The 26271-nt window shown below is 41.3% G+C and overlaps 1 protein-coding gene across 1 annotated transcript in view; it reads left to right on the top strand.

The window, feature by feature from the left end:
* Positions 1-26271, top strand: part of ERBB4 (erb-b2 receptor tyrosine kinase 4) — a 351768-nt gene that overhangs the window by 217765 nt on the left and 107732 nt on the right. The window contains 3 exon segments of the mRNA XM_031062777.1: positions 423-577; positions 6593-6667; positions 24500-24632. Of these exon segments, the coding sequence (XP_030918637.1) occupies positions 423-577; positions 6593-6667; positions 24500-24632 (363 nt within the window).

Genomic DNA, 26271 nt, shown 5'->3' with positions numbered 1-26271 from the left:
CCTGCTGTGAAGAGATGCCATGTGCAGAATGCTTGTGGAAAATAGCTTTGGGGTGCAGAGGCAGGAGATCCCACTGAAGGCTTTGCAAAGGTGGTTCAGTGCTAAATAATGTAGCAGAAAGTTTCTCAGCATCCAAGTGGGCACTGACTTGACTGTATTAAGTACACCAATAATATTAAGAAGCTCATCTAGAAGCTGGTATTTAGTCTTGCACTCTACAGAAGAAGCTAATGGCCAAAAGCACCAGGATTTCTGTGTCTGCTGCTCCCTAACAGAGGTTAGAGCCATGCAGGTAATTCCCAGTTCCTTGGGAAGAGAAGCTGCTGCAGGTATTGCTGAGTGTGTGCCAGCGCAACCCTAGTGCAGCATTAAAGGACAGAGTAACTTGAATGCTCTACATTTCTTTCTTCCATGCTCTCCAGGGACCTGACCACTGCACAAAGTGTTTCCATTTTAAGGATGGTCCAAACTGTGTGGAAAAATGTCCTGATGGCTTGCAGGGGGCCAACAGCTTCATTTTCAAGTACGCCGATGAGGACCGGGAGTGCCATCCGTGTCATCCCAACTGCACCCAGGGGTGAGTGCCAGCTCTGCAGGGAGCCCTCCAATCCATGCACTGCTCCGAGCACAGGGTGCTTTAGAGCTAGCTTGGCTTAATAATGCACTTGTCTCACTCCTGAAAAGAGAGTGTGCAGTAGGAATTTAACCTCTGATTTTCAGTCTCTCAGCTTTTAGTCATGAATGCCCAGCAGTTTATCACCAAAAAAAACCTTTTGAAGACCACAGAGAAGAACTTTCCACAGCAATGCTCTCAGCTTTCCTTCTACACTGGTTTGTAGCAAATGCTGCCCTTTCACTTAGTTTTAGGCCTGTAAAATGAGGTTTTTTTAGTATTTGTTCCTTGACAGAATCTCTACTACTGGGTATTGGTGACCTAAGCCTGCAGCACTACTGTGAGACAAAAGTGTTACTGCTCTCCATTCCCTACAGGGACTGATGCACAGAGTTTGAAACCAGACTTTGCACAGGAGCCTGAGATTGAACATCAATTTCTGAAGTCCTGTTGAAGTGCCCAGAATAATTTATTACACTTGGAATTTGTTACACTTGGAATAATACGGCCCATGAATCTGAGCCAGAATTAAGAACCTGTACAACAAAGCAATAGTCACATACACACCTATAGTTTTGCACAGGCCATGGAAATTACTACTGCCTTTTCCATGGGGCAATTCAGAGTGTCCAGCATACAAGGAGAGGAAGAGGCAGCAATGGGAAAAAGAGAAAATATCAGCCAGTGAAATAATCTTCAACAAGAGGCTCTTATTGTTTAGCAGCTAAAATTAAACCAGTAAATTATTCAATGTAATCTTGATGTCAACAGCTGTTGCCATTCAAAATGAGACCTTTTGCTGGTTTTGCAAATCTAATTACAATAGAACCATTAGGGAAATGAGAGGGGACATCACAGAGACACAGCCAGGATCTGTTACACATTTGTCTCACCCCCCAGACCCTTTAAATCAGTTAGGCAATAAGAAAAACGCTGCTACTGTGGAAGAAGAGGGTAAGAAGAAATAATATTAAAAGACAAGCTCACTCCAGGAACTCTGGTCCTGGCTTTCATAGATGGAGAAGGTGCCAGTGCTGATCTAATCTGCCAAACCATGGATGTGTGATGGATTTACTGTGCCTTGCAGCTCTCCTGGCCTCCTTCTTCCTATTCTCTCCTCTTTCCTGGGGAGTTCTAACTGACACAGCTGTTTCTAGTGTTGGTGGCCCAACTGTGTTTCTCCTAGACCAGGAGGACAGCAGAAGGTTTTCCATGCCTTTCCACTTCTCCATAAGCATTAATATTTTGCAAGTGGTTGTTTATTTTTATCCGCCTGGGTTGAGAAGGGAGGTTTTTATGTCTTGTGCTGAAAATGTGACATTCTAGTTCATGCACAAATGTGAAGGGCATTAGGCAGTTCTAGCTGACCTTGGCAGTCCTCATTGGCAACTCTTGCTGACACTGGGTTCCCTTATGCCAAGTGATGTTGTCCTTTTAATCCTCGGACTTCTGGCTTTCCCTCCTTTTTATTTTGTCCTTCTGATTAGGTGAAAGGATGTCCCACAGTGTGCCCATCCCCAGAAAAAGGACAAGTTAAAGGGCTAAAGGTCTCTCCCCCAGTTATGTACACAAAGCCCATGATGTTCTCATCTCTCAGATGAGGAACTATCCCTTTTCCTTGACACTAATTTCCCTGTGGAAATATTTGTCCTCTTATTAAAGAGTTGATGGGTCTATTCTTAGGTATTTTTTTAACCCTTAGAAATACAAGGTTCTCTTCCCCCCACGTCTGGCTAAGCATGGCTTACTAGTCATTTTAGTGTTCCTAGAGAGTTTGTGGCATGTAATTATGTTAATGAAGCTGTTAATGACTGCCCAAGATGTTTGGGGTTTGCAGGTTGTCCATCTTCTTGCCAACATTGTCAAGGCCTAAATATGCCCATGGAGAGAAGGGAAATCGGTTACTCTCTCCTTTCCTCCTTCAAGGCTGAATTCTCTAGTTTCATACCCTTCCTTTACAAAGTAGCGTTTAAATTCCCCTCAGTCGTGATTCTTCACTGAAATAGGTTGTGGAGAGAACACAGCTTGCTATTTGGCTCATGGCTGAAAGGTGGAGAGAAAACTTAATTCTGCTTCATCCCCCACATCTGTTCTCCAGCACTGCCAGATCAAGTGCTGGAATTACAGCAGTGCCCTCTCAGTACAGCTGGGATACCCATCCAAAAGGGCTGAGCTGTGGCAGAGCAATGCTTCCCAGGATGGTATTAGCTCATTCCTGCAGTGCTGCTTGATAAAATAGGTTCTTAGTTCTCACGTGATGTTTCCAGTCATCCCCATCAGCTGTCACCAAGAAAGGATCTGTCCCACCTCTGTTTCCTGTGTTTTGCCACAAGTTCCATCTTGGCATTTGCAGAGGACTGCTTTAGTGAGGTTTGCTAGCACCATTCTCCTCCCTTATTCAAGTGTTACGACTGTTTCTCTTAATAGGTGGGTAATTATCCAGCCCTGTTAATGATCTTGCATTGACCAGAAGAACTGTCAGACAGTGGCTTCCTTGCATGCAACAACTGTGCTCCTGCCCTTGTATGCCTGTGATAAGTATCAGCTACTTGCAGCCAGTTTGGAGCAGATCTGAGGCACGTGGAACAGCTATCCCACTTAATTCAAGAGAGTTGGAAAGCATTTGGCACCTCTTCTTGCAGAGCCAGCCAAAACTGAACAGTTCCACAGGAATAAAACACTAATTACACAATAGCAAGTGACAGCCTGCTTCCTTGCTGGGCAGGACACAAATGGGAGATCTCACTGGACACCTCCCCTTGTCACAGAAACATGTTTTGTCACACAGCTTTTTGAAGGGAGAGTACTCCTCCCCTGAACAGTTCCACAGGAATAAAACACTAATTACACAATAGCAAGTGACAGCCTGCTTCCTTGCTGGGCAGGACACAAATGGGAGATCTCACTGGACACCTCCCCTTGTCACAGAAACATGTTTTGTCACACAGCTTTTTTGAAGGGAGAGCATTACTCCTCACCAAAATTCTCTTTTCCTTCTAAGCTATGACCAGAGAAGTCAGGAGAGCTCCAGCAGTGTGTGGCCCTGAAAGGATCTGGGGGCAGAAGCACCATGTTGTCTCTAAAACTTAGGTGTATTTTTAGGAAGAAACTTTGAATTCCAGATGAAAGAATAATGCAAACACATTCTGGATAAGAAAAACTGTTTTGCAAAGTTTCCTCCTAGCCCCTGCTCCAGTTCAGCTTTGTTCCCCTCACCTGTTAGCTCAGTAGCCCTTGGGCAGAGTTGTCTGATTTTATCCATAACAATAATTGCGTGACCATCACAAAAAAGGTTTTTTCCTGCCCAGAGAAAATCCACTTACACCATTGTAAAATCAGTTTTGTTTGTTTCCAGTGACCAGGATTTTTGAGAATTCATCTGGTGTGGAATGGCTTTGCTACCTCATATCTGTGCAGTTAAAACTCCACCTTTCAATCTTAAAGAAGGTTGATAAATGACAATATTTCCGGATTGTTCCTGGAAAAAAAAATTGTTGTTACTGCAATTTTCAAAACCCCAAATTTCCTTTCAGAGGATGATTATCTATTAAGCTAGGATGAGCTCCAAGTGTAATTTTCTGGATAAGCTGTATTGAACTTATTTAAGGTACTGAATATATCATTAATGAATTGGCACGTCTCAATTAACCAGTTCATTTTACAGAGCCAACTTGGAAAAGAAAATATCATCCAGACTCCAAGCAGAAGGAACAGTGGGTGTGAACAGCATGATGTATGATTGTGTCAGGCTGATGTGGGTCAAAAAGCCTGGAAATGAAGGGAGTTCACTCCTGGGGAAAAATACCTGATATTTGGGAGTACAAAATACCCTGTGAATAAATATTGCCATGACTCCAGTGTTGTACTTCCCTGCATGTAATCAGGACAGCCACTCAGGAGGAGCCTGGGAACTGCCTCACTAGGAGTAATGGAATTGCAGCCGGACAGAGTTCTCTCTTTGGGGAAGCCAAGCCCACGGAAGAAGATTACAATTTGAAATAAAAATCAACGATACTTCAACTTGCACTGGGTGAGGTCCAGCAGTACAGTTTGGATTCCATCTTGTTCTCCAAATGAACATGTGAAGTGACTCCAAGACTAGAAGCTCTTGATGTCAGTTTGCCAGTTCTCTAAACCGGCTCTCAGACCTCTGATTTGAAGATCCTCTTCTTTTTATTTACAGCAAGAGTCTGAGCTCAGCTTTTTTTAGCATGGTAGGAAATGGACAATCTGAGCAATTCTTCAGCCTCCTTCATTGCTGAGCTTGTTTTTTCCAAATTGCTGAGAATGCCGTGAAAGGAAGAATCATTGGATGTGTTTGAGATGGGTTAGAATTCAGACAGTCCTGAATTCTGAAGTACTGATGCCCAGGACAGCTGAAATTCCAAGAGTTCTCTCTATTAAGTTTTTGAACTGTGTTTAAATCAACCCTTACATTTATGCATTATCTGGATTTTTAACACATCTTTTTTGTGTCTGCACATATACTGGAGGAAGCAGTCATTGAGGAAATCCTTCCAGTTTGTGTTGGCGTGTCAGAGTAAATGTCTTATGTGAAAATAAGAATTCAAGTAAACACAGGGTAAGGTTTACTTGCGCTGCTCTCCCTGATGAGCAGGTACAGGGAAATTGAATTCATTTTCTAATGGCAGAGTGATCCCAATTTAAATGCAGCAAAAGCTGAGGAGTGGCAAGTGATGGTGAAGCAGAAAGAACATCTCGTGGGAGCCTATTTGAACTCTCAGATTTTTTTGACATGCATATCCTTCCATCAAAGCCAACCTGAAAAAACAGCAAACTTTAAAAGAGTTGGGGATCACACCTTATATTTAAAATGCCTCAACAGAAGTAAGTTGCAGTCTACTCATGTGTCAGATCACCTCTGCTGCCTGTAGCAGATGTACAGCCAAAGGGCCTGTTAATAAAATGGCTCTGAGATCTTCTTAAAGAGTGGAAATAAATGGTTTGGTTTCCTTAAATGCCGAGGGCCAGGTGCTCCCCATGGCTAAAATGCCTAGCTGGGTGTGCAGCCCTGAAGGGGGGGTCAGGTGCTTTTAACCCCTAAAAGCTCAAATTTAGTCTCTGAGAATCCTGACTGCTGTGTAAATGTGTATTTGACTTGCTGTTTGAATGCAGGGGACCAGGAAACCAGTCCTGCTCTTCGTGGGGGCAAGGGAAATCCACACATGGCACACACTTGTTCTGCAAACTCTTTTCCATGGCTGTGTTTTAGTGGTGCTGCACTTAGTGATTCCTTACATTTCCAGTGCCTTTGATGAGCACCTGCTGATTGTGCAGGTGGAGAACTTCTGGCAGCACCCAAGGAAAGCAGAATAAAATGTCTGAATCAGCAGACACCATTTTGCTGTGGTTTTTGTTGCTGGAAGTTGATCCTTGAGCTTCTCTGTTAAAAAAGGATTTCTTCAGTTACCCTGGCTGGAAGCTTAGAACAAAACAAACAATTGCATCAATTACAGAAAGAAAAGCAAGTTTTGGATTGTGCTCCTGGAAATCTCGACTTGTAAATTAACAGCTTTTGTGCAGTAATCACTGGTTTGATGACTCATAAAAACACACAGGAAAAGCAGCCCTGTTGTCAGGACTCCCACTTACACAGGTGAAAGTGTTGTTTGAGCCAAGATATGGCCTGCCATTATTGTTCCTCTTGTCACAAGCTATAATTTTTTGGTGACACAGGTCTCTGTTAGCCAGAGAAGAGCTAGAATTAAGAACGCAAAGGGGATTCCTGCTTGTTGGGTGTGTAAATAACAGCTGTCTCTCTTTCTCTCCCTGTTTCCACTTTGGATTTGCTGCAGGTGCATAGGGCCACACCTGGAGGACTGCATTGGGCTGATGGATAGGTACTGGCTGGCTGCTGGCTGCCTGTGTGTCTCCATCCTGCACGTGTGGACAAGGGCGCATGCGTGTGCATGTCCTGGGGCGTGGCAATGACGTGGTTTGTTCTGTAATTGCCTGCAGGTGTAGAGGCCCAGCTAGTCATGACTGCATTTTCTATCCATGGACACGGCAGTCCACTCTGCCCCAGCACGCTAGGTAACATCCCCACCGCATCCTCCATACCTGCCATGTCATAGCAGCCAGTTTGAACACACACCCACCTTGTATTCTGGGAGATCTGCCTCCCTGCAGCCAAATTTGCTTTCTGTTTGAAAGCCAATTAGATATTCTGCTAATTTAAGCCGATTTTTAAAAGTGTTTTTATTTTTCACTTAAATTGATAAGGATTAAATTCTGAAATTTCCTGTAGATATTCATTCTACAGACTGAATTTCCAAATTAAATTTTATTAGATGGTAAAAATTCTGGTAAAATTGGAATGCATTTGTTTTCTCTTTGCTGGGTTGTTTTTTGCTGTTTTTTGCTTAAGACAAAATTTAAAAGCCAATGAGCCTCTTTCTTCCATACACCTTTCCTTGCAAATGTAAATGTTATAGCAAAACAAAATTTCTTCCTTACTTCAACATAAAACTGTTATTTGATTTTTTTTCATTTTCTGTTTAAAAGAAAAATTGTAACCTTGCAGCAATTTTATTTTTCAGTTATGACAATTGAAACAAATTCATGTAGGCTTTATTCTGCATTCTTTTTCATGAAAGCCCTACATTGCTATTGAGTTTGTTCATTCTTAAATTCAAACTGGTTAATATGACTTCTAGGCTTTGGGATTACTCTCCTGAGCTAAGACTAGATGAAAAATGCATAAATTCAATCCAACCCACCTCATTAAGATTTTCAATCTGAGTTTTTTTCTTGTCTTTTTCAAAGGGTTTTAAGGTTGCCTTTCCTTCCTAATTGTATACATAATGTGGATATACCTATTTCTAGCTTGTGAGGGAGAACATATTTGGACTTGATAAACAGTGCACTATAAATGCAATTAAATGGTACAATTGTTTATTGAATCAGTATCAGTTCTGACTTAATTCATTAACCAATGAATAAGCAACAGGAGATGAATTTTTCAATATGTCAATATTTTGTTTTAATCTTTCTGATCTGGGATATCCACTTTGAGATATTTCTGTGGGGCCTCATTTTCAGATGGACTCATCCAAACAGAGCTGCCCCAGTTTTAAGGGCCCTAATTTTATCAACTTCACTCAAAGCACAAATACAGAAAATGTATTTGTTGTTGTTATTATTATTATATTATTATTATTATTATTATTATTATTATTATTATTATTATTATTATTATTATTATTATTATTATTATTATTATTATTATTATTTCCTTAAGTTTAAGAGCCATATTAAACTACAGAAATGAGAGGAATTGTTTTACTCTGTTCAGTGGTTTAACTCCTGCTCCATTCAGTCTCAAGTGTTTCCTTTGGATCTGATGGATATTTTTTTGTTTGTTTCAGCCTTGCTGAATTTATTCTAGGAAAACTACTGCACTGTGTTTAAATGTCAGTATGTATTCTTTCACTTTCAAGGCAAAGAAGGAAACTTCATACCTCTATAATAGATTTGTGAAATTGTGCTTTTTTTTTTTTAATTGTGAAAATGGTTCATTTTATATGGGCTAAAAATGGGCAAAACTGCACTGGCAAAGTGACACTTTTTGTTACAGTAGGGTTGTAAATCCAAAATGGATGCATTTAACTTTAGCTAGAACCTTCTTCATGTCTCTTTAACAGCTGTGCACCCTCCTGAGACTTGTAAATCTTAATTAATAATGAGTCTGACCCTTACCTATTGACTTGAGTTTTTTCCATTGATGTGAATTATCAATGAGTAGAAGGGGACAGGTTTTTCTGCTAAAAGTGAGAACAGGGCTTTAACCCAAACAAGAAATTCCTCATCTTCTCCTATTTCCATTTCCATAGCAGTGTTGCTTTCCCTTCCAGTTTTTTAGTTTGCAAATTGTTTGTGCCATGATTCATTGACTTGAAGGCTTTTGTAAGAGTCTGGTAGAATAGCAAAGGAATTCTTTCTGTCATGTTTAATCAAGATGAATCAGATGTGCATCACATGGCTTGTTTTCCAAATGGCTGGTGAAACTTCAGTTTTTCTGCTTATCTTTAGTCCCTTCAAGTTTGTGGGAAAATCAGCCTTTTGGCAATGCGTTTCTTTCTGCGTAGTTTGGGTTTGGTTTTTTGTTTTTTGGTTTTTTTTAACCTTTAGGTTTAATAGAGTTCTGTCCAAAAGAACAGCTCCTCATGCAGCTTCCTGTATGGATTATTCTTGTAGGGCTTTGGTTTTGGTTCCACCTTCCATACCAGTCTTTGCTAGAAATTGCCAAAGCAAATATGGAAAGCAGAAGAAGGCTGGAATTTGCCAGGATGCCCAAAGGAGTTATCCATTCTCCTTTCCTGCCTCTTATTACAGTGCCACTCCTCCTTTTGCTGCCTTCTGGCATTTACATTCAGTGGTTTTTGTGGTTGAAATAGCACATAGTAGAGCATTCCAGCATATTCTGGAACAATCAGCAAAAAGATGAGTATGTCTGCTCCCGAGATTGGGATAGCTGTTGTATAACAGGATGATTCAAAAACTGTATAAATAATGCTCTACTGTTCATTAAGAAAACACTCTAGAGAGTCAGGAAAGGCTGGTTCCTTTCAGGTTCACCAGAAAAATTTGGTTAGTGCAGTGATTGGAGTGAGGCTGTGGACAAAGCTTTTACCTAAAGTATGAATTTTAATTGGTTTATCCTTACTAGGCTTCATTCACCCTAATACTAGGAGAGAAGAGATCATCAAAGAGGAGTGGCATTTCTGTTTTCTCGAGCATGTGAGATTGTATATCTAGAAATGTGATAGGAAAGAAGCAGCAGCAGCACTGATGTTCGTGGTCTGAGTATGCTGCTGTCTCTGTTTACGCCCCGAGAAAATTTCATTTACATTTCCCTTTTAACTAACAGAAACTAATTAGCCAGGCCCACTATTGTCAAGTGCTTCAATAGAATGTTGTGTAGATGTTAACTCTAATTACAATGCTGTTGCTAGTTTTGTATCCAAAAAGGATGTCCTCTCAACAAATCATCACTTCCTCAACAACAACAACAAAAAAAAGAGCTGGTTTTATCTACTGCTTATGTGTACAAGAGCTAATTAACAGTAAACCCTGTGTAATGCAGGCAAATCCTTTCATAGCTGTTTTGTACCCTGTCACAGTATGACTTCAACAGAATTTCACAGCAGCTCTCAGTAGTTGGTGGGGAAGGGAAACCACCTCTAATAAAATGCTTATGTTCATGGTTTTCACGGTGCTCAGCTCCATTGCTTGGAGGAAAACACTCCATATGCTCTCTGCTTTTATAGAATAATTATATTATTCTGGAGGGGCAGAGGATCTCTGTATAAAATAAGAGGGAAAATAAGATCTCTGACTACCAGCTAAGCTATGTTACTTGGTTGGTAAAAGATGCTGCTCTCGAGAGACTCTTAATATGGAGCTTTCTGAAGCTGTATCAGAACAGAGCAGTTGAAGAAGCAGGTCTATTTTTTTAAGAATCAGACTAGAAGAACAGTTTCAGATCCTTCCTCCATGGGTTGCATAGATCTTACATGTCATCAAACAGAATCACAGAATGAGCTAGGTTGGAAAAGACCTTTGGGATTATCAAGTCCAACCTGTGACCTAGTACCACCTTATCACCTAAACCATAGCACTTTTTAAAATCTTTTTTACACCCCTCCAGGGACAGTGACTCCACCACCTCCCTGGGCAGACCATTCACCTTTTCTGTGAAGAACTTCCAATGCCCAACCTAAACCTCCCCATTGTCCTCCTGTCCCATTGCTGGTTGCCTGGGAGGAGAGACAAACCCCCATCTGGCCACACCCTCCTTTCGAGTTCATGAAAGAGACTCGTAGAGAAATCCCAGTTCTGTGGGTGACCTTGCCTCTTCTGAACTGGTTCTGAAGCCAGACCTTTGCTGAGGGTAATTTAATTCTCACCATGGCATTTCCCTGCCTGGAGCTTTAGGAGGAGTATCTTTGGGGTACCCCTGGAACATGAATGAAAGTCACTGCAGCTGGTGATTTTGTGAGCTCCACCATTTTTTTTACCACTTCGACATTTTAAGACTGGCCTTCTTGTGAAAGGGTGTAGGTGGGTATTCCTTCTTTCCTGTTGTGCAGACAGAATCCTAGAATGGTTTGGGCTGGAAAGGACCTTAAAGCTTATCCAGTTCCAGCCCTCCCTGCCATAGGCTGTGACCCTTCAACAACCTGAGGTTTCTCCAAGCCCCATCCAACCTGGCCTTGAACTCTTCCAGGGATGGGGCAGCCACAGTTTCTCTGGACAACCTGTGCCAGGGCCTCACCACCATCCCAGGGAAGAATTTCTTCCTCATATCTGACCTAAGTTCCCCCTCTTTCAGTTTGAGGTCTGACCACAGTTAATAATGGCTCAATATGTTAAACCTTCTGTTCTGCACCACCTTCAGAAAGATTTGTCTGTGATCAGTGAGGGCTTATGCTTCATTTGCTTTGCTCAGCAGGGTTGGCTGCCATGGACTCATGGTATGGAAGGACTTAGTAGGATATGCTACTGCAGAGAGAAATGAATTGGTAAGGTTGGGAGAGTGAAAGAACTGGAAGCAATTCTCACACAATGATGTTTTAAATCTGTTCTGTGGCTCCAGTGGTTTGAGGATCCTGTTGAGAGAGCGTAGGATAGAGCAAGGTCAGAAATCTGTTCCTAGAAGTTTGTTGTACAAGGAGTAGAATGTGGGCAATAAACTCTTGCAGGATCTTGGCACTGTTGCTACTCATTGACCAAGTTTCTCAACAGCTATGCTCATTTTTGATAAGAAAATTGTTTGGAAAATTGACTAAATTATCTTTACTGAAACCATGAGCAGAAAAAATGATAAGTGATGAAGGCCAAATGTGATAGGTCACTGCTGGAAAAAAAGAAGCAATAGGAAGTGCAAATTAATAAGTGGTTTGTTAGAATGAGAAACAACACACAGTGCCATTGCAGAAGTGATTGCTTTGGTTTCTCATCACCCTTGTGTTGTGGGTTCTGTATTGATTTGGCTACACAAATAATACACAATGCAGAAATAAATTTTTGCCGTGGAGAAGTGACCTTATTATAAAACAACAGTATATATCTCACCACTCTCCAATGGGTTTCTCTCATGGCTGGAAATAAGGATTTAATTTAGATTTAATACTGTTATAAATTAATTATCTATTATTAAATATACATTTGTAGAGCTTTAGAAATATGGAAGATGTAGGGTTGTTTAAACTTCAGTGAATAGTTCCTTAATAATTCATTAATATTTAATACATAATAAATCAGAATTAAATCTTGTGGTCTTACTTCCAATCTACCTGTGCAATGTAGGATTGGTTACTCTTTCTTAGTTAGAAAAATTAATATGACAAATGTATTAGAGTTGAGAGCCCAGCCCGGACTTAATTCTCTGCAATTTGGCTTACTCCTTGTGGCTTTACTCAGGTATGAAGGAGCTGCAATTCCTGCATGAAGCAGGAAGATCTTGGCTGGGGTTCTTTAGAGTATTTTGCTTTTCATTGCCTGTTTAACACCAGTTTTCTGGAATGATAGAGCATAGAACATGTAATGCAGATTCAAATTTGCACATTGACATTACCTTTTTTGTTTGACACACCAAAATGTATGTTTACTTCTCATTTAAATTGCAACAGCTTTCCCAGTATTGGATCAAAACTAGCTGATAGATTGCTAAGGATGATAGCATAGTTGTCTGTCAGTCCCTTTCCAGGAATGGAAATATCATTTTCCAGTCCTTTGCAGGAATGGAAATTTCAGTGTTGAATTTGATACTTTGCTAGTGTGTAGCAAACACAGTGGTAAATGAGTAAATGTAATTAAACAAGCTGTAGGTTTCAAGGAATTAACAAAGTCCTGACTTTGGTGCTGTGTGTAGGAAGTTGTACTTCAGCATTTACCAAAGGTGGAAGCATCACCACCAATACCAGCAATCATTCAGGAAGAGAGCATTAGGAAATCAAGCCATCAGACGAAATTACTTATTCTTACTATAATTTTTTCCATGCTGTAAAGTAAAGTAACAGGCTGGGAAAATGTCATGTAAATTATCTGTACCTTTGGGTAGTAGTTTCAAAAAACTAAATTCAATTTCTAATGGGAAATGTGGTCTAATACTAAGCTCATTCCCTATGCCTGCCCTCTCTTTGTTAGTTCAGCTTCCTTTGCATCTCCTTGCTGTAAAGTAGAGATATTTTGCCTCTTTTCTCCCTGGTTACAGTGGTAGTGGAGAGAGTTGAACAAGAATGTAGGCCCTGTACCTTCAGAGAGACTGTTTTCCCAGGAATGTGTGTTAGAGAGGCTTTAGGGAAGAGCCATTGCAAATGGTACTTTGTGTCTTGGAATGAAGTTTTGGAACTTTGGAATGAAGTTTTGGAACAGCTAAAGCTTATTTTGGCTGAAAGTGAAGGTGTAGAGCCAGATTCTCCTCTAGAAATACATAGGTAAGAAGACAAAGTTTGGTTGAGGATGGCACTAAGTCTAGCAGACTGAAAAGGAGAGTTGGGTATCTTCCAGGTGTAAAATGGGTGAAATCTGAGAGATATTCAAAGCAGCAAAATGCCAGTGCATTTCTAATGAAGGTTATTAATCCCTGGAATGATTTTCTGTGGTAATGTTCTCTTCTCCAGCACTAGACTTGTGAAATCAAGACTGGGAATTTTTTCCTCCAAGCACGATGAGTTTGTGCAGAGCTTGGAGGCAGAGGGTGGTGTGGCTCCTCCTGCCATGGGACAGGACACTTGAATGTCTGTGACAATAATTTCCAGCTGTGATCAGCTCATGATCTAAGCTGCAATGTCCTTTAAATTTTGAGTCAGAGTACTGAGTTGGACAGAGACAAGCAAATCCAGCTGCTGAATCCTGGGCTTTGGCTCCTGACAGCTGTGGGTGAGGCACAGAGTTCCACATGACTTTACACAAGATTTCTGTTCTGTTCACACATGCTTGCTCATTAGCAGTTAGGTCAGGTGAAACTCTGAGTTTTCAGACTGTCCTTTTCTAGGAGAGATGAGAAACTCATTCAGATCTTATCTGTACTTTTGTCAAAAAGCTTCATGCCTTTTTTTTTTTTCAATCTGATGTAAATTTTTAATGACACCATTTTCACTTGCTGGTGAACAAGATCTTTTGCAGACATATTGGCTGTTTCATCAATAGAAGATAATGTTGAAAATCATTTCTGTAGTTATCTGAGATTGAACAAATGATAAAACAGGCAAGGAAAGATTATGGGATAATGTGAAGAGCAGGTGCTGGCTAGTTCTGATCGAGCTTGTCTTTGGCAGAGGGTTGTGAGGAGGTAACTGTATTTGCCTGTTGTGTACATTTCTCAGCAGAGCTGGTAGTTTCTCATACTAGAGAGTTGTGGCATTCATGTAGAAATCTGAGAACAAATACAACCTCATCCTCAGGACAAGGGCCAAGCCTTGGTTAAACATGGTCCAGTCATGATGTAATCCCTGATTTGTCAGCGATACAAAGTTTTTCTAGTAGTGCCTAAAGGAAAACACTCTGAAATGCAACCTTTTTAATGAAAAGTGTGGACTTTTTCCTCATACAATTTGTCTTGGACTCCCAGTACTCTGCCTGTGACATAGTGTGTCCTTTGGAAACACAGGATTTCAAAGCAATACACCACTGTTGGACACCTCTTAAAATGCTCACCTGGATTTTTATGACATGTTCTTATTGTGTTCACTGTTCCATTTTAACTCAGAGTTCTCTACTTGTAAATCAAGTTATCTTTAGATGTGTCACTGAAGTTAGGTAGTACAGATGTGTCTTAGAAGGCACAGAAGCTGTAAAGCACCATAACATGGGTGAAAAGAAGTGGTGACAGCAGAAAAGTAAAAGGAAGCAAAAGGATGGAAGGTGTAGTTTTATTAGTTGCCATTTCTTTTGCTCAAGTTAATCCCTGTGGAATCTGTAGGCCTGATGTCAGTGTAGGTCATGCTGAAGAGGAGGCAAGACACTGCAATCCCTGGTTTTGGTGATAAAGTTTGTTCATCTGCAAATTGATCAGAAAATAATGCTGGGAACAAGGACAGGGTATGCAGATCCTGTAGACTGGTTGGTCAGAAGCAAAGAAACTGCAGTGATGTGATAGACTGGAGGGAAGGATGTGTAATTCCAGAGTTACACATGTAATTCAGCAGCATGGCAGTGGCTAAACCCATCTCCTCCAAGTTCCCAGCAGGCTGGAATCAGCCATGGGGATATTTTCAGTTCATGCCGGTGGTGGCTGTATCCATGGGCATTGCTCTGCTTAAGTGAATAGCCTTCCTTAAAAAATATGTGCGAATTTCAGAAGTAAATCACATCTCTCCCTGCCCCTAATGGACCGATGAAGGGAAAAAAATGAAAAGGTAAAAAGTATCCCTGCATTAAAATGGACCACTAGTTGTTAATATGCATAGTCTCAATCACAGCAAGGATAATAGGCAAAGAACAGATTGAAGAGATAATATCCTTGCTTTAAAAGTGTCCCATCTCCCATAGATATGCTTTTCCCTCCCTTGTGGCAGGGATGTCCTCTGCATGTGAATAACTTGGTGAAGTTCAGTGCTGTTTCACTTCAGCTCTGGGTGAATTCTCTCTGCTTCCAGTTCCTGGATCAACCAGTGGATCAGGGCTGCATATTCCAAACTTGGGGATGCTTGAGTCAGCTTTTAATCAATGGGTTTTTAAAATAGGGGAGCAGTTTCCAGCAAACTCCCAGTGAGAAGAAGGGTATCACTAAGAAAGCAAGCCAAAACCTATAGCTGTATCAGTATGGTTGGACATACTCTCTCAAGGTTTCATCAGCCTTTTTGTGCTGCTGATCACTGAAAAACTTCAAATACACATATTTTTGAAGTGGAATGAGAAGCAATCCCTCTCTCCCTCATGACAAAGGCAGGGGAAAAAAAAAAGGTATTGAAGCCTTCTCTCTCCTTGTTTTTATTTTATTTTATTTTATTTTATTTTATTACCTCTAATGAGCTTCAGACTCTGTGAGACGTAAAAGGCACAAAAACTCAGCAGGATCCACTACCTGCCAGAATACTGGTACTTAGGTTTGGGGATTTGGTGGAATGGGGAAAGGGAGGGAGTTGTGAATGGAAGAGGAAAAAAGATTTTTAAGCTGGATCGCTGTTTCCCCAGATGCTCGGCCTGTTCTGTTCTGGAATTTTTGCAGCTGTTGGAAGACGAGTTTCTTTAACATTTAAAAGCTGTACAGATAAAGCAGTAAATTCCAGAATATTCTATCATACAGAAATTTGGGAGAAGGAAGAGCTATTTTACTAAATTATTATTTATCTCAATGTGGGCTGTACTTTACTACAAAACAATCCTAATAGAAGAGCAGTAGGAGAGTCGGGGTTGCTCTTAGCAGCACCCTCACCATGGCCATATGCTGCTTTCCTAACCCAGTCCCATCTGTGACTGGAGGTGGTGGGAGGCTGCTATGTACACAAACACAGCCCCATGGTCAGCAGAGCTGAGATGATGCTCACAAAGGGGCCAAGGTTTCCCTTGGCTCCTTCACAGCCCGTGGAGTGGATAGGATTCCTTTGGCTGGCTGTGGATATGGAGGAGAGCAGTGACAGTGGGTGAGTTTGGAACTTCTGTGCTCAACTTTTCTTCTTAGAATGGCCTTTGGGGAAATGCTGGCGGTGGGATGATGACTAGAATTAAGAGGAGTTGCAAGATACTCCAGAGTTTCTCTCTGCTTCATTTGGTAACATAAGAATGACTGATAAGTTATTAACATAGAAGAACTTCTGGGCATAGTATCATATAGGAGGTGATCCTCTATAAACCTATGTCAGGAACAGGATATCAGTTTTATATGAGCTTTTTCCCCAGTAAGCAAAAGGGGTTTTCTAATGATTGATGTAATTTGTGTAGGATGTTTAGACAGTCTGCTATTCCAGTAAAATAATAGTGATAAATCCAAAAGCAGCATCAGGCATACTCAAAGAAATTCCTTATGCTCTGTTCTTTATCTGCCTTCAATTTTCCTCCATATTTATGAGCACTGGCTGCATTTCTTTCCTGCTATGCTCTACAAAGATAAATTCTGCATATTTAGAACTCAAGTGATGAGTAGCTAAAATCTGTGTTGAAGCTAACAGCACCATGGCCATTGCTAGTGTTCTAATAAATGTCTCAAATACTCTATTTATATAAACATGCCAGTGCAGAGTGAAGTGTGACTGTTTTGATTTAGGCTTTGGAGGAAAGATTTTTATCTGTGGGTGTGCATGAATGTACATAATACATGAAAGATATGATGCATATTTCCAAACACATCCTGCTACAAATCCTCCATGCACTCTCATCTCAAACATAGGTCCAAAAGATGCTTTAGTGCCACCACTTGTTAAAAAACCTCAGCTGAAACCCACATGAGCTCTTATTACAGAACAAATTATTGGATATGAAAAGAAACTTGAAGATTGGGAACACAGTGTGATAGTTCTGTTCTCATCTGTTTGTCATGTCCCATTTTGTTATCATAGAATCAGAGAATGGTTTGGGTTGGAAGGGACCTTAAAGATCACCTTGTTCCACCCCTGGCCATGGGCAGGGATACCTTCCACTGTCCCAGGTTGCTCCCGGCCCCATCCAGCCTGGCCTTGGGCACTTCCTGGGATGGGGCAGCCACAGCTTGTCTGGGCACCTGTGCCAGAACCTCTCCACCCTCACAGGGAAAAGTTTCTGCCATATATATGATCTAAATTTCCCCCCTTTCAGTTTTGATGTTTGGTTTTTCTCTTCTGCCAGTGTCCAGTGCTGAACCTTAGTCTGACTGTTCCCTTCAGTGCAGGGGCTTGTTCCCCTTGGAGAGGTGCTTGGGCAGAGGTTGGGGCTCTCTTCAACGTACAGATTTTTTTTTCATAAAGGAGAAACATAAATCCTAAAGAATTCAGAGAAAGGAATCTGGTTCAGAATGTCAGACTTGGTCCCCAAGTATAGTCTTTGGAGGCTCTCTACTGTGAATTACTCCTGGAGCTTGAGAAGCAAATGCTTGCTGTCCCAAATGACTCAAAGCTGGAACAGGAAGGAGTCCAGTGTTCTCAACCACTTAAAATATCTGCTCTGTGCTCCTTAAATCTTGTGAATGAGTACTTTCAGGAAAGACTGGCATTCCAAAAAATCAGGCACATATAAAAACAGAGATAAATGCATTTTCTGAAGAAAGAAATTGATTTGCAAAATAGAGTAAAAATGAAGGACATGAGGTAGAGAAACCTTCTTGTAGCCCATTAGAGGTAGACAATCCACCTGTGCAGTCTCCAGGCAGAGTCTCATTTGGGTTTGGATATTTCTTCTGTTGAATAGCTCAATTTCAGCAAACACTTAACTGAACTTCAGTGAATTACAAGCACTTTCCACTAGTGGAATTAAAAAAGTATTTAAAAAGATAACAAAAGGAAAAGCAAAATATTCAAGCAGTTCTTCTCCTGATAGTTATTTAAAATACTCCTGAACGTTCTTTCATGTTCTCCATTCTTTGTATTTATAAAAACCTATTGCAGAGCAGAATGTTCCAGTTTTGAGCTTGTCTTGGTTTGAAAAGACAGGTGTCTGCTAAGGAAGGCAGGAGCCTCTCTTGAAATAGAGAATGTAAACCCTCTCCCTCTGAATTATTGTGATTTTGAAAGGGGCTCTCAGGCAAAGATATGGGAATAGGAAGAACAATTCTTTACTAGGAAAATTAAAAATACAAATGCAGTAATACAAAAAAACCACCGAGAGAGTAGGAACAGGAGCTGACCCCCTGTGTGTCAGGGTGCTGGCACAGCCCCATCCCATGGGGGCTCAGCCCTCCTGCAGTGCCAGCTGTGGTTCTGCTGGAGCAGGGATCCTGCACAAGGGGGGAGTTTTCCTCTGAAGCTCCAGGGCTGCTGGAGATGGGCCTGGGCTCCCTCTGGGAATGCAGGGGAGAAGAAAGCTGCTCTTCTGGGAATGCAGTGGGCAAAGGCTGCTGTGCTGTTCCAAATGTCAGATTGTATCCAGGTAGGAATGCTTGGCTCCTCCCCTGGGCAGAGCAGCTCCCAGTGGGATGATGGAATTTTATCAGCCATGCAGGGACACTCAGTGGCCATGAACAGAAGAGATCTCCTGGAGGGAGGATGGGTTGTGGGAGAGATAAAGAAACCTGCCCAGATAACAGAAGAGAACTGCCTCACCTCTGACAGATGGGAAGAGAATACACAGCCCCAGGCACATCTTCCAACCTAAGATAGAGCTACAGTGTGGATTGTCCATGTGACCCAGCTCCCACTGGATGTTTGGGTACCCACAGATTTGATGTGGGTTCCACATTTCATGTGTTCCTCCAGGAATTTAACAGGCCCTGCCATGGCTTGTGCTGCTCCCTGGTGCTCCTGGATGTGACAGTGAATGAACAGCAAACAGTGCCGCAAAGCAGGCCGTGCTTCTACTGGAGAAAAGTGTGTTTTCTGGATGAATAATTTCATGTTCACAGGCATGATGAGCCACTGACTGCCACTGGTTGCAGAGCAGCAGGCTGAATTGATTGCTTCTAACAGGAATTCTTTATGCAGGGAGAAACTCCTGGAGTTAATGCTGATGGTTTTGATTTTAGAGCAGTCCATCAGCATCCATGGTCATTACAGCTCTAGTTTCCTTATTTAATGCAAAATATTATTGTTTGCAAAGAAAATGGGAAATATGACAACTTTATAAAGCAGATTGCTCTTTTACTTGCTGAACTGGTTCACCTGTGAGTTCAGTCTAGTGGATTTAACTGGCTTTGTGTCACAGATAAATCAATCTACATTATGTGGGGCCTGACTTGGCATATTTTAAAAAGAATGCTAATCTTTTTCTTTAAAGCACAAGCCTCGAAACAGAGTCACTGTGCAAGCTCTTAACAATAGCATTCCTTTTTAAAGTTGAGGCAGAAAAGAAAAATCTCAGCCTAAAAATGCCAGAGGTGCAAGAGATTTTATTGGGAATTTCAGTTTTAGAGGAGAAGCCCATAAAAAGCCTTGATATTGATGCTGTAATCCCAAAGATTTCAGTAGTTATTCCTAGTCAGATGTATTAACAGGGAGTTAATATTGAGTTCCTTGTAATTTAGAATGAAAACGTAACAGAGTGGTAGTTCTAAATTATGCCATTCAGATTTTAAACCATTTTTTAAGAAATCCATTGTGCACTGTGTGTGGTAATAAAAATGCCACAGATTTTGAATACATATTAATGTGTAGAATGTTAGGCTGTAATAATTTTCAAAGCTCTACTTAATATTTCTTTCTTTATCCTCATTTACTTTTCTGAGTGAAATGGGAACTCCTACATTCTTAAAAAGGATGTGTGAGTAGAACACACCTTTACAGGCATTGATACAAGAACCAGTGTGGGTAAGAAAAAAGCAGTTTTGTCAACAGGTACATGTTTGTCCTCATGAGCCTTGACCAAAGTGAAAGCTCGGTCTGCTCTTTAGTGGTGTTTAACTGCTGAGTGCACCCAGACACAGACTGCAACCCTCAGGTCGTTCTACATTTTGAAAAGTTGTGGCTAGTTGACAGTTTGCCCATCTTTGGATTAAATGTGGATTTGGTAGTAATTGTGTAACTGTGAGATCAGCTGTGAGTTAAAATTTGTGTTTACTCCTGATAAAAACTCCCAATCTGCACATAAATAGGGCCATTTATCAGTATTCAAACACCCTCCGATTAGGAGGAGAGAGGGGGGAGGGTGAAGGGTTCTTGAAAAAGAGTATAAAGCAAAGCAGTCTTGGTGAGAATTACATCAGATGAATCCTTGCCATCCCTGGGGTGAGCACCAGGCACTCTGGACCTTGTGGCTGTGGAACTTAGCACAGCAGTTGTGAAACATCCACAAATTTGCTTCCCAGCCTGGCTGTTTATCTTGTATATTTTAAATACTAAGATTATCACTACAGGATTAGTAGAATCCATCAGATCTCTGAAAGGACAGCTTCAAAGTTGGCTGAACCCCCACTGATGGAAGGAGTGAGGAATGCAGGGTGTGGGAAGCATCCATCAGGAGAAAATAATGCCATGGTAAAACAAGGATTTGTGAGAAGGAACTGCTTAGCAAGCACTCAAGGTTGTAATGAATCCTGTTTGGATATACAGATAAAAACTCCACGCAGGAGGAAGCTGATACAGGAACTTGGAGCCTTCTAAGAGCTTGGCTTCAAAGCTCAGTTTCTTTACATCTCAGACCAGGTGGGTCAGTGCCAAGGATGGAGAAGCAGGTGGTGTTTGTCAGCTTTACTCCATGGACCACAGCTCCATTTCCTCTCCCCTTCCTGCTGCACTCTGCAGTCTAGAGTGTGAGACCAACCCTGTACTCATCCAAATCAGTAGTTAGGCTTTAATATCTGATCTCAGGGCACTGTGGGAATTGCAGGTGTCCTGCTCTTTTGGAGTGGATGAAATGGTGTGAGCCCTGCTGCTGAGCATCCCTGTCCATCTTGGAATACTAACTTTGAACTCAGTGTCAGCTTTGGTGTGTGGAAGTGGGTGTTAGGTGTTTCTAAATGTGAAAACACAGTACCCTTTAAAAAAGAAATACATATATATTATTCATTTCTCCTAAGAGACTACTGGAATATTTCTTTCAACTTTTAGCCACAGATACACAGTTTCTAGTTTAAGAGGCAGGTTTTTCATGTTATGGGGGGTTTTTCCCTCCTACAGCCTCCCCAGCTGATGCCTTTTCCACTTATTAATTGGTATTCTGTCCTCAGTTGAGAGAGGGATGTGGGATAACAAATTAATTATATAGGGTTGAACTATGATTCAGGGCCATGTTTCTTGGGCTGCTAAGCCTGTTTTGATGAGCATGAAAATCCAGAAACACCTTGCAGAGATTGTTTCCATCCTCTGGAGTAGATTTCCAGTGTGTAAAGGAAAGCAGTGGCTGTATCAGGAGTTTCCTGTTGGTGGGTTAGTGGTGGAGCTGTAAGAAATGTCAGCCAGGATTGACTTTTGGCTGCCCATTAATTAGGCTGGGCAGGCAGGACTGACATGGAACTTTAGCTTTCCCGAGCTATTCAGCCCTCCATGCTTTAAAAAATTACTTTAACATGATGGAGGCTTTTGATAGTGCATTTTTTGTCTTTTCATCAGCATTGCTCATGGAATTAATTTTAAGTGGGCAGTAGTCTGAGAGGGGCAAATGTCAGGAATTGCAGTCATGGAGGTGGCTGTGGGGCAGTAATGTAACAAAAGTGACTGGATTAAGCCCTTAATGCCACCAGAGAAAAGGAGATTTGTGTGTCCAGCTGCCTGTGAAGCCAAACAGTTTGTTAGGTGCATGTGCAAAAAAGGATTGGATTGAAAAAAAACAAAATGAGAGAAGGTTTTGTGACTTCAGCAGCAGTTCTGGTCAGTGCCACCTTGCCGGGATCTGTGTTGAACAGCCCCAGCAATGGCCCAGTAGAAAGGTAAACAGCTTAATGGAATTCATCAGGGTATTAAAGGTAAGGCTCTGCAAGCATGAAAATAAGCAGAGAACTGAGGCAGGAGAACTGATATTAGCAGAACGATATTAGCAGAACAGAGAGAAAAAGCAAAGTCAACTCAACAAACACGTGAAAATAGCCCCAGTGATGGGGTGGCACCCTGAAAACTGGGCTTAGGAAATAATCCAGGTGCGATTGAAAGCAGTGTGAAGTGATAACAGGGAACTGTGGCTGCAGAGACTTGGCATCTGGTCCTGGAGCAAATAAACCTGAGTTGTTGACTTTGGGGCTTAGCTCAGCAGCAGAGAGAGGAGAAGGTGCTGGCTATGTGACCACATCCGAGGCTGGGGTGTTTGTGACTTACAGGATTTAGTGCAAGGGTAGTGGATTTGGGAGTCAAGGCAATTGATCAGTATTTGAGTGGAAAATACATTTTTAATGTATTTTACTGATTTATTTAGCATTTAAATGCATTAGTTTATTGCACATTGTACTGTCCCTTTCAAGCTTCTTTTTAAGCTTGCTTGATAATATGTTTAGGTGGTACCTCCTAAAAATTTAGGTATAATGTAGCATATTTCACATTAGCAACTAAAATGCTTGTTTGGTAAAGTCATGAAAAATTTCTTTGTTTTCAATTACCTACTAAAAATGGGGACATTCTTTCAAAGTCATTGAGAGTTCACATGATGAATCATAAAGATCCATTTTGAACCCCCCTTGTACTCTATAACAATAGAAGAGCTACAAACTTCATTTCATTTTCTTCATTACTTATTATGTCCCCTTTAGAACCATTTCTTTATTATAGTCTATCATGTAAATATTATTTGGACTACTTTTAGAGTACACAGCGCTATAAAACTCCAATTACTTACTTTGACAACTGTTATGTTAGTCATTAATATGCACCTTAAAGCTGAGAGTTCTCCTGCTTGTTTAGTCACTCTGTGGTTTGGTGGTGTTTGTTAAAAATTATATGACTGCTCGTACAGCATAAAAATGAGTTTTAAAAATTCCTCTGCTCAAGAGCATTAGGCAGTACAAGCTCCATAGGAAGCTTTTGGTGGCCGGTGTTTTTCATAATTGCCTGTTAAAATAGTTTTTTACAATGTAGAAAGACATGTTAACAAAGAGGGGTATTGTGTGGGGTGGATATTCCAGATTCTTTAGCTCTGCACTCAAAATCACAGACTAAGCACTGGGGTTAGAAAGGACAATGTGTTTGGAGGAGGAGGAGGAGGAGGAAGTGGTACTGGACTCATGTTCTCCAAACGCCATAACTCATTTTGCAGCCAGACAACATTCCCTTTCCTTTATTTGCAAGCTTAGAGTTTCCATCAGGAAGTCTGTAAACTGCAATAGGCCTTTGTGGTAATGTGTTTACCCTGGGAAAACGTGGATATAAATAAATTTAAATACTGGATGTGGGAGTGTGAGGCTTTCTCAGTGATAATGTAGACACACCTTCATGCACCATGCCAGATGAGATGGCACTGCTTCAGGAAAGGTTGTAAAAATAAAGAATAAAGAAAGGGTTATATAAAACAATTTAGTATTTCTGAGGGAGACTCTAAAATTTTCTGTAGCTGTGTGGTACATTTTTATTAATAGGCTGTAATGTACCTTTCATCATCATTCAGATGTAACTGAGGGAGGCTTTTAGAGCACAGCAGTGACATTTCCACAATCTTGACAACAGTTAATCTATGTCCTGGGCTTACCAGGCAATGGTTTCTGCACCATTGTACTCTGCAGTTGTCATGCTGTGGTTTTACCCATCTTTTCAGCAACTCTGCAGCCATTGTTAGAGGGATGTCAAATGCTCTGAGTGTGTTCATGTTGGCAAGTTGTTGGTATGCTGTGAAAATGCCCAATTTAAGGTACTGCTATGAGTTTTTCTCTGGAGGGAGCCTGATTTCTCCATTGCCTGTGTAGGTGATCTCCCCATCTTGCCTGTGAAATTCCCTCTCACTTCCTCCATGCTCAGGAAGGCACATTGTGTTTCTATTCTGGGAATTTTTCGTGAGCTTGTTTTCCCCTGAATGCAGGAGCCCATGAGCTGATGGGGTGGAACCAAAGTCAGCACGGGCAGATCTCTCACAGGAACCTGCAGATACCTGTGTCCTCATTTTGCCATTGCAGATTTGCATTTGCCATCAAAGTGCATGTTGTGTTTCCTTGTCCACACGACTCCTCACATGTGCATGGGGGTTTGTAAACAAAAATTGGCATAATGATTAAAACAAGCAAATTCCTACCATGTGTCAATGTGTTTGCCCCGACTTCCCATCTGGGCTGGAATTCATAAGGCAGTTAATGAGCTTTCCATGTGACTGTGTTTTATGTACCCAAGCATTCTTTGGTCTCTCACCCCTAGCTGTAGAAGTAAAGTCTCTGATTCTGATTGCCAGAACCCCCCTGATTGCTGCTGGAGTCATTGGTGGCCTCTTCATCATCGTCATCATGGGCCTGACGTTCGCTGTGTACGTTCGGCGCAAAAGCATCAAGAAGAAGAGAGCCTTGAGAAGGTTCCTGGAGACTGAGGTGAGCCTGGGCTGCTCCTCACAGGCTGTCTGGGGAGCTTTTCAGGGCTGCTCTACTTTCAGATTAGACATGTTCAGGTCTTCCCTTACCTATAGAAATCCTTCTGCTTACCTGTGTAGACTAAACTGGTGAAAAGAACAAAGTTGTTTCAAGGTGCTGCTTTTCTTCGCAAGTACAGATTCCTCGCTTCTGAAGACCAGGAAAACTGTCCCACCAGGTTTCTCAGCTCCCATCCTGCTCTCCACTGAACTTCTATCCCAGTTCATCAGTGTATTTAGCAGTTCTTGTGCTTAACTATTACAGGGTTTCATGCTGGCCATATTTAAGTTGACTTTTAAGGCTAAAGCAAGTTCCTTTAGCAAGCTCTGGTACAAACTTCGTGCTGAAAGGCAGATGTTGTAACTTACTGTTGTTCCCAGTGCCTACAAGACCTTTGTAGTCCAGATTTTGTCAAAATCTGGACTAGAGATTTTGTAGTTTCAGATTTTGTAGTGCAGATTTTGTCAAAGCCTGTAATAATGATTGGTAATAATAATGTATTTTATTAAGGCAAGATAGTCCACAGAGCTCAGCCAATTGAAGTTCACAGTTCTACTGGCAAAAGCATGCAGCAGAGCTATAGCAGAGTGCTGTGATGGCTCCATCCTGCTCTTTGAAGTGCCCCTAGTGAAGGGGGCAATCCAGAAGTATATTTAAATATAACATTAAATGTATATCTCTCAGCTACTGCAGTGGTGATTACTGCAATCTCCTCAGTCCAATATTTGAGACACTTTGCAAATGATGGTATTTTTAAATTAGGGTGCCCCTTTTTGAGATAATAAAGCTTGGGAATGCTGTTAGCTAGTGACTCTTTGATAAGGCATTATTAACAGTGCTGTTTTCTCTTCCATTCCAAGGGTTGTGCTCCCACTCAACTCCACTGTAGAGCCTGGGAGCAAATTATTTATGCATCCCCATTCTGTTTGCACAAGTATCTCCATGTTTGGCTAGAATTTGTGTTGCTTGTTAAATACTGTTCAGCTGTATAGAAAGCTTAACAATACTCAGTACCTTTAGATGAATAAATCTTGCCACTGTATCAGCCCATACTTAAGCATAAATTATTTTAAGCAGGTGGTTCTCCTTGCATTGGCTTTGAAGTCCAGATTTCATTTTTCATTTGGTCAGATAAAAGCTGAGGCTGGCAATAGTCCTGAGGGACCGGGGCCTCCTACTGAACATGTGGGGAAGCTGCTGTCTTGGCTGAGAAACTGAAGATTAAATCAGGAGCATCCTGAAATAAACACACAAGCAATTAGCTTTAGTTGAAGTCTCTCTTTCTAATTGGAGGCTGTGGCAGGATTTACTCTTCTGTAGATCATTCTCCTTACAAGCCTGGTTTAAACCCCCAGAAGACATCCCCAGCTCTCCCTGCCATTCCTGTGTTGGTGGACTGTGGCACAGAACCTCTCTTCATCCTTCACAAACTGAAAATACAGAAGTGTGCTGTCAGTATGCCTAGTTTTCTTTTACAGTAATCTTTCTTTCATGGTATAAATACTGAATATCTAAAGCGGGAAGGGGAAAGAAATCACTCAACTTGTTGCTGTTTGGTTTTGTTATCTTTCCTTACCCGTTAATTGCCAGGTAATGGTAT

The sequence above is a fragment of the Geospiza fortis genome, unplaced genomic scaffold (genome assembly GCF_000277835.1).
Source record: "Geospiza fortis unplaced genomic scaffold, GeoFor_1.0 scaffold461, whole genome shotgun sequence".
NCBI classification, from domain to species: Eukaryota; Metazoa; Chordata; class Aves; order Passeriformes; family Thraupidae; genus Geospiza; species Geospiza fortis.
This window is presented reverse-complemented; position numbering and strand designations above follow the sequence as displayed.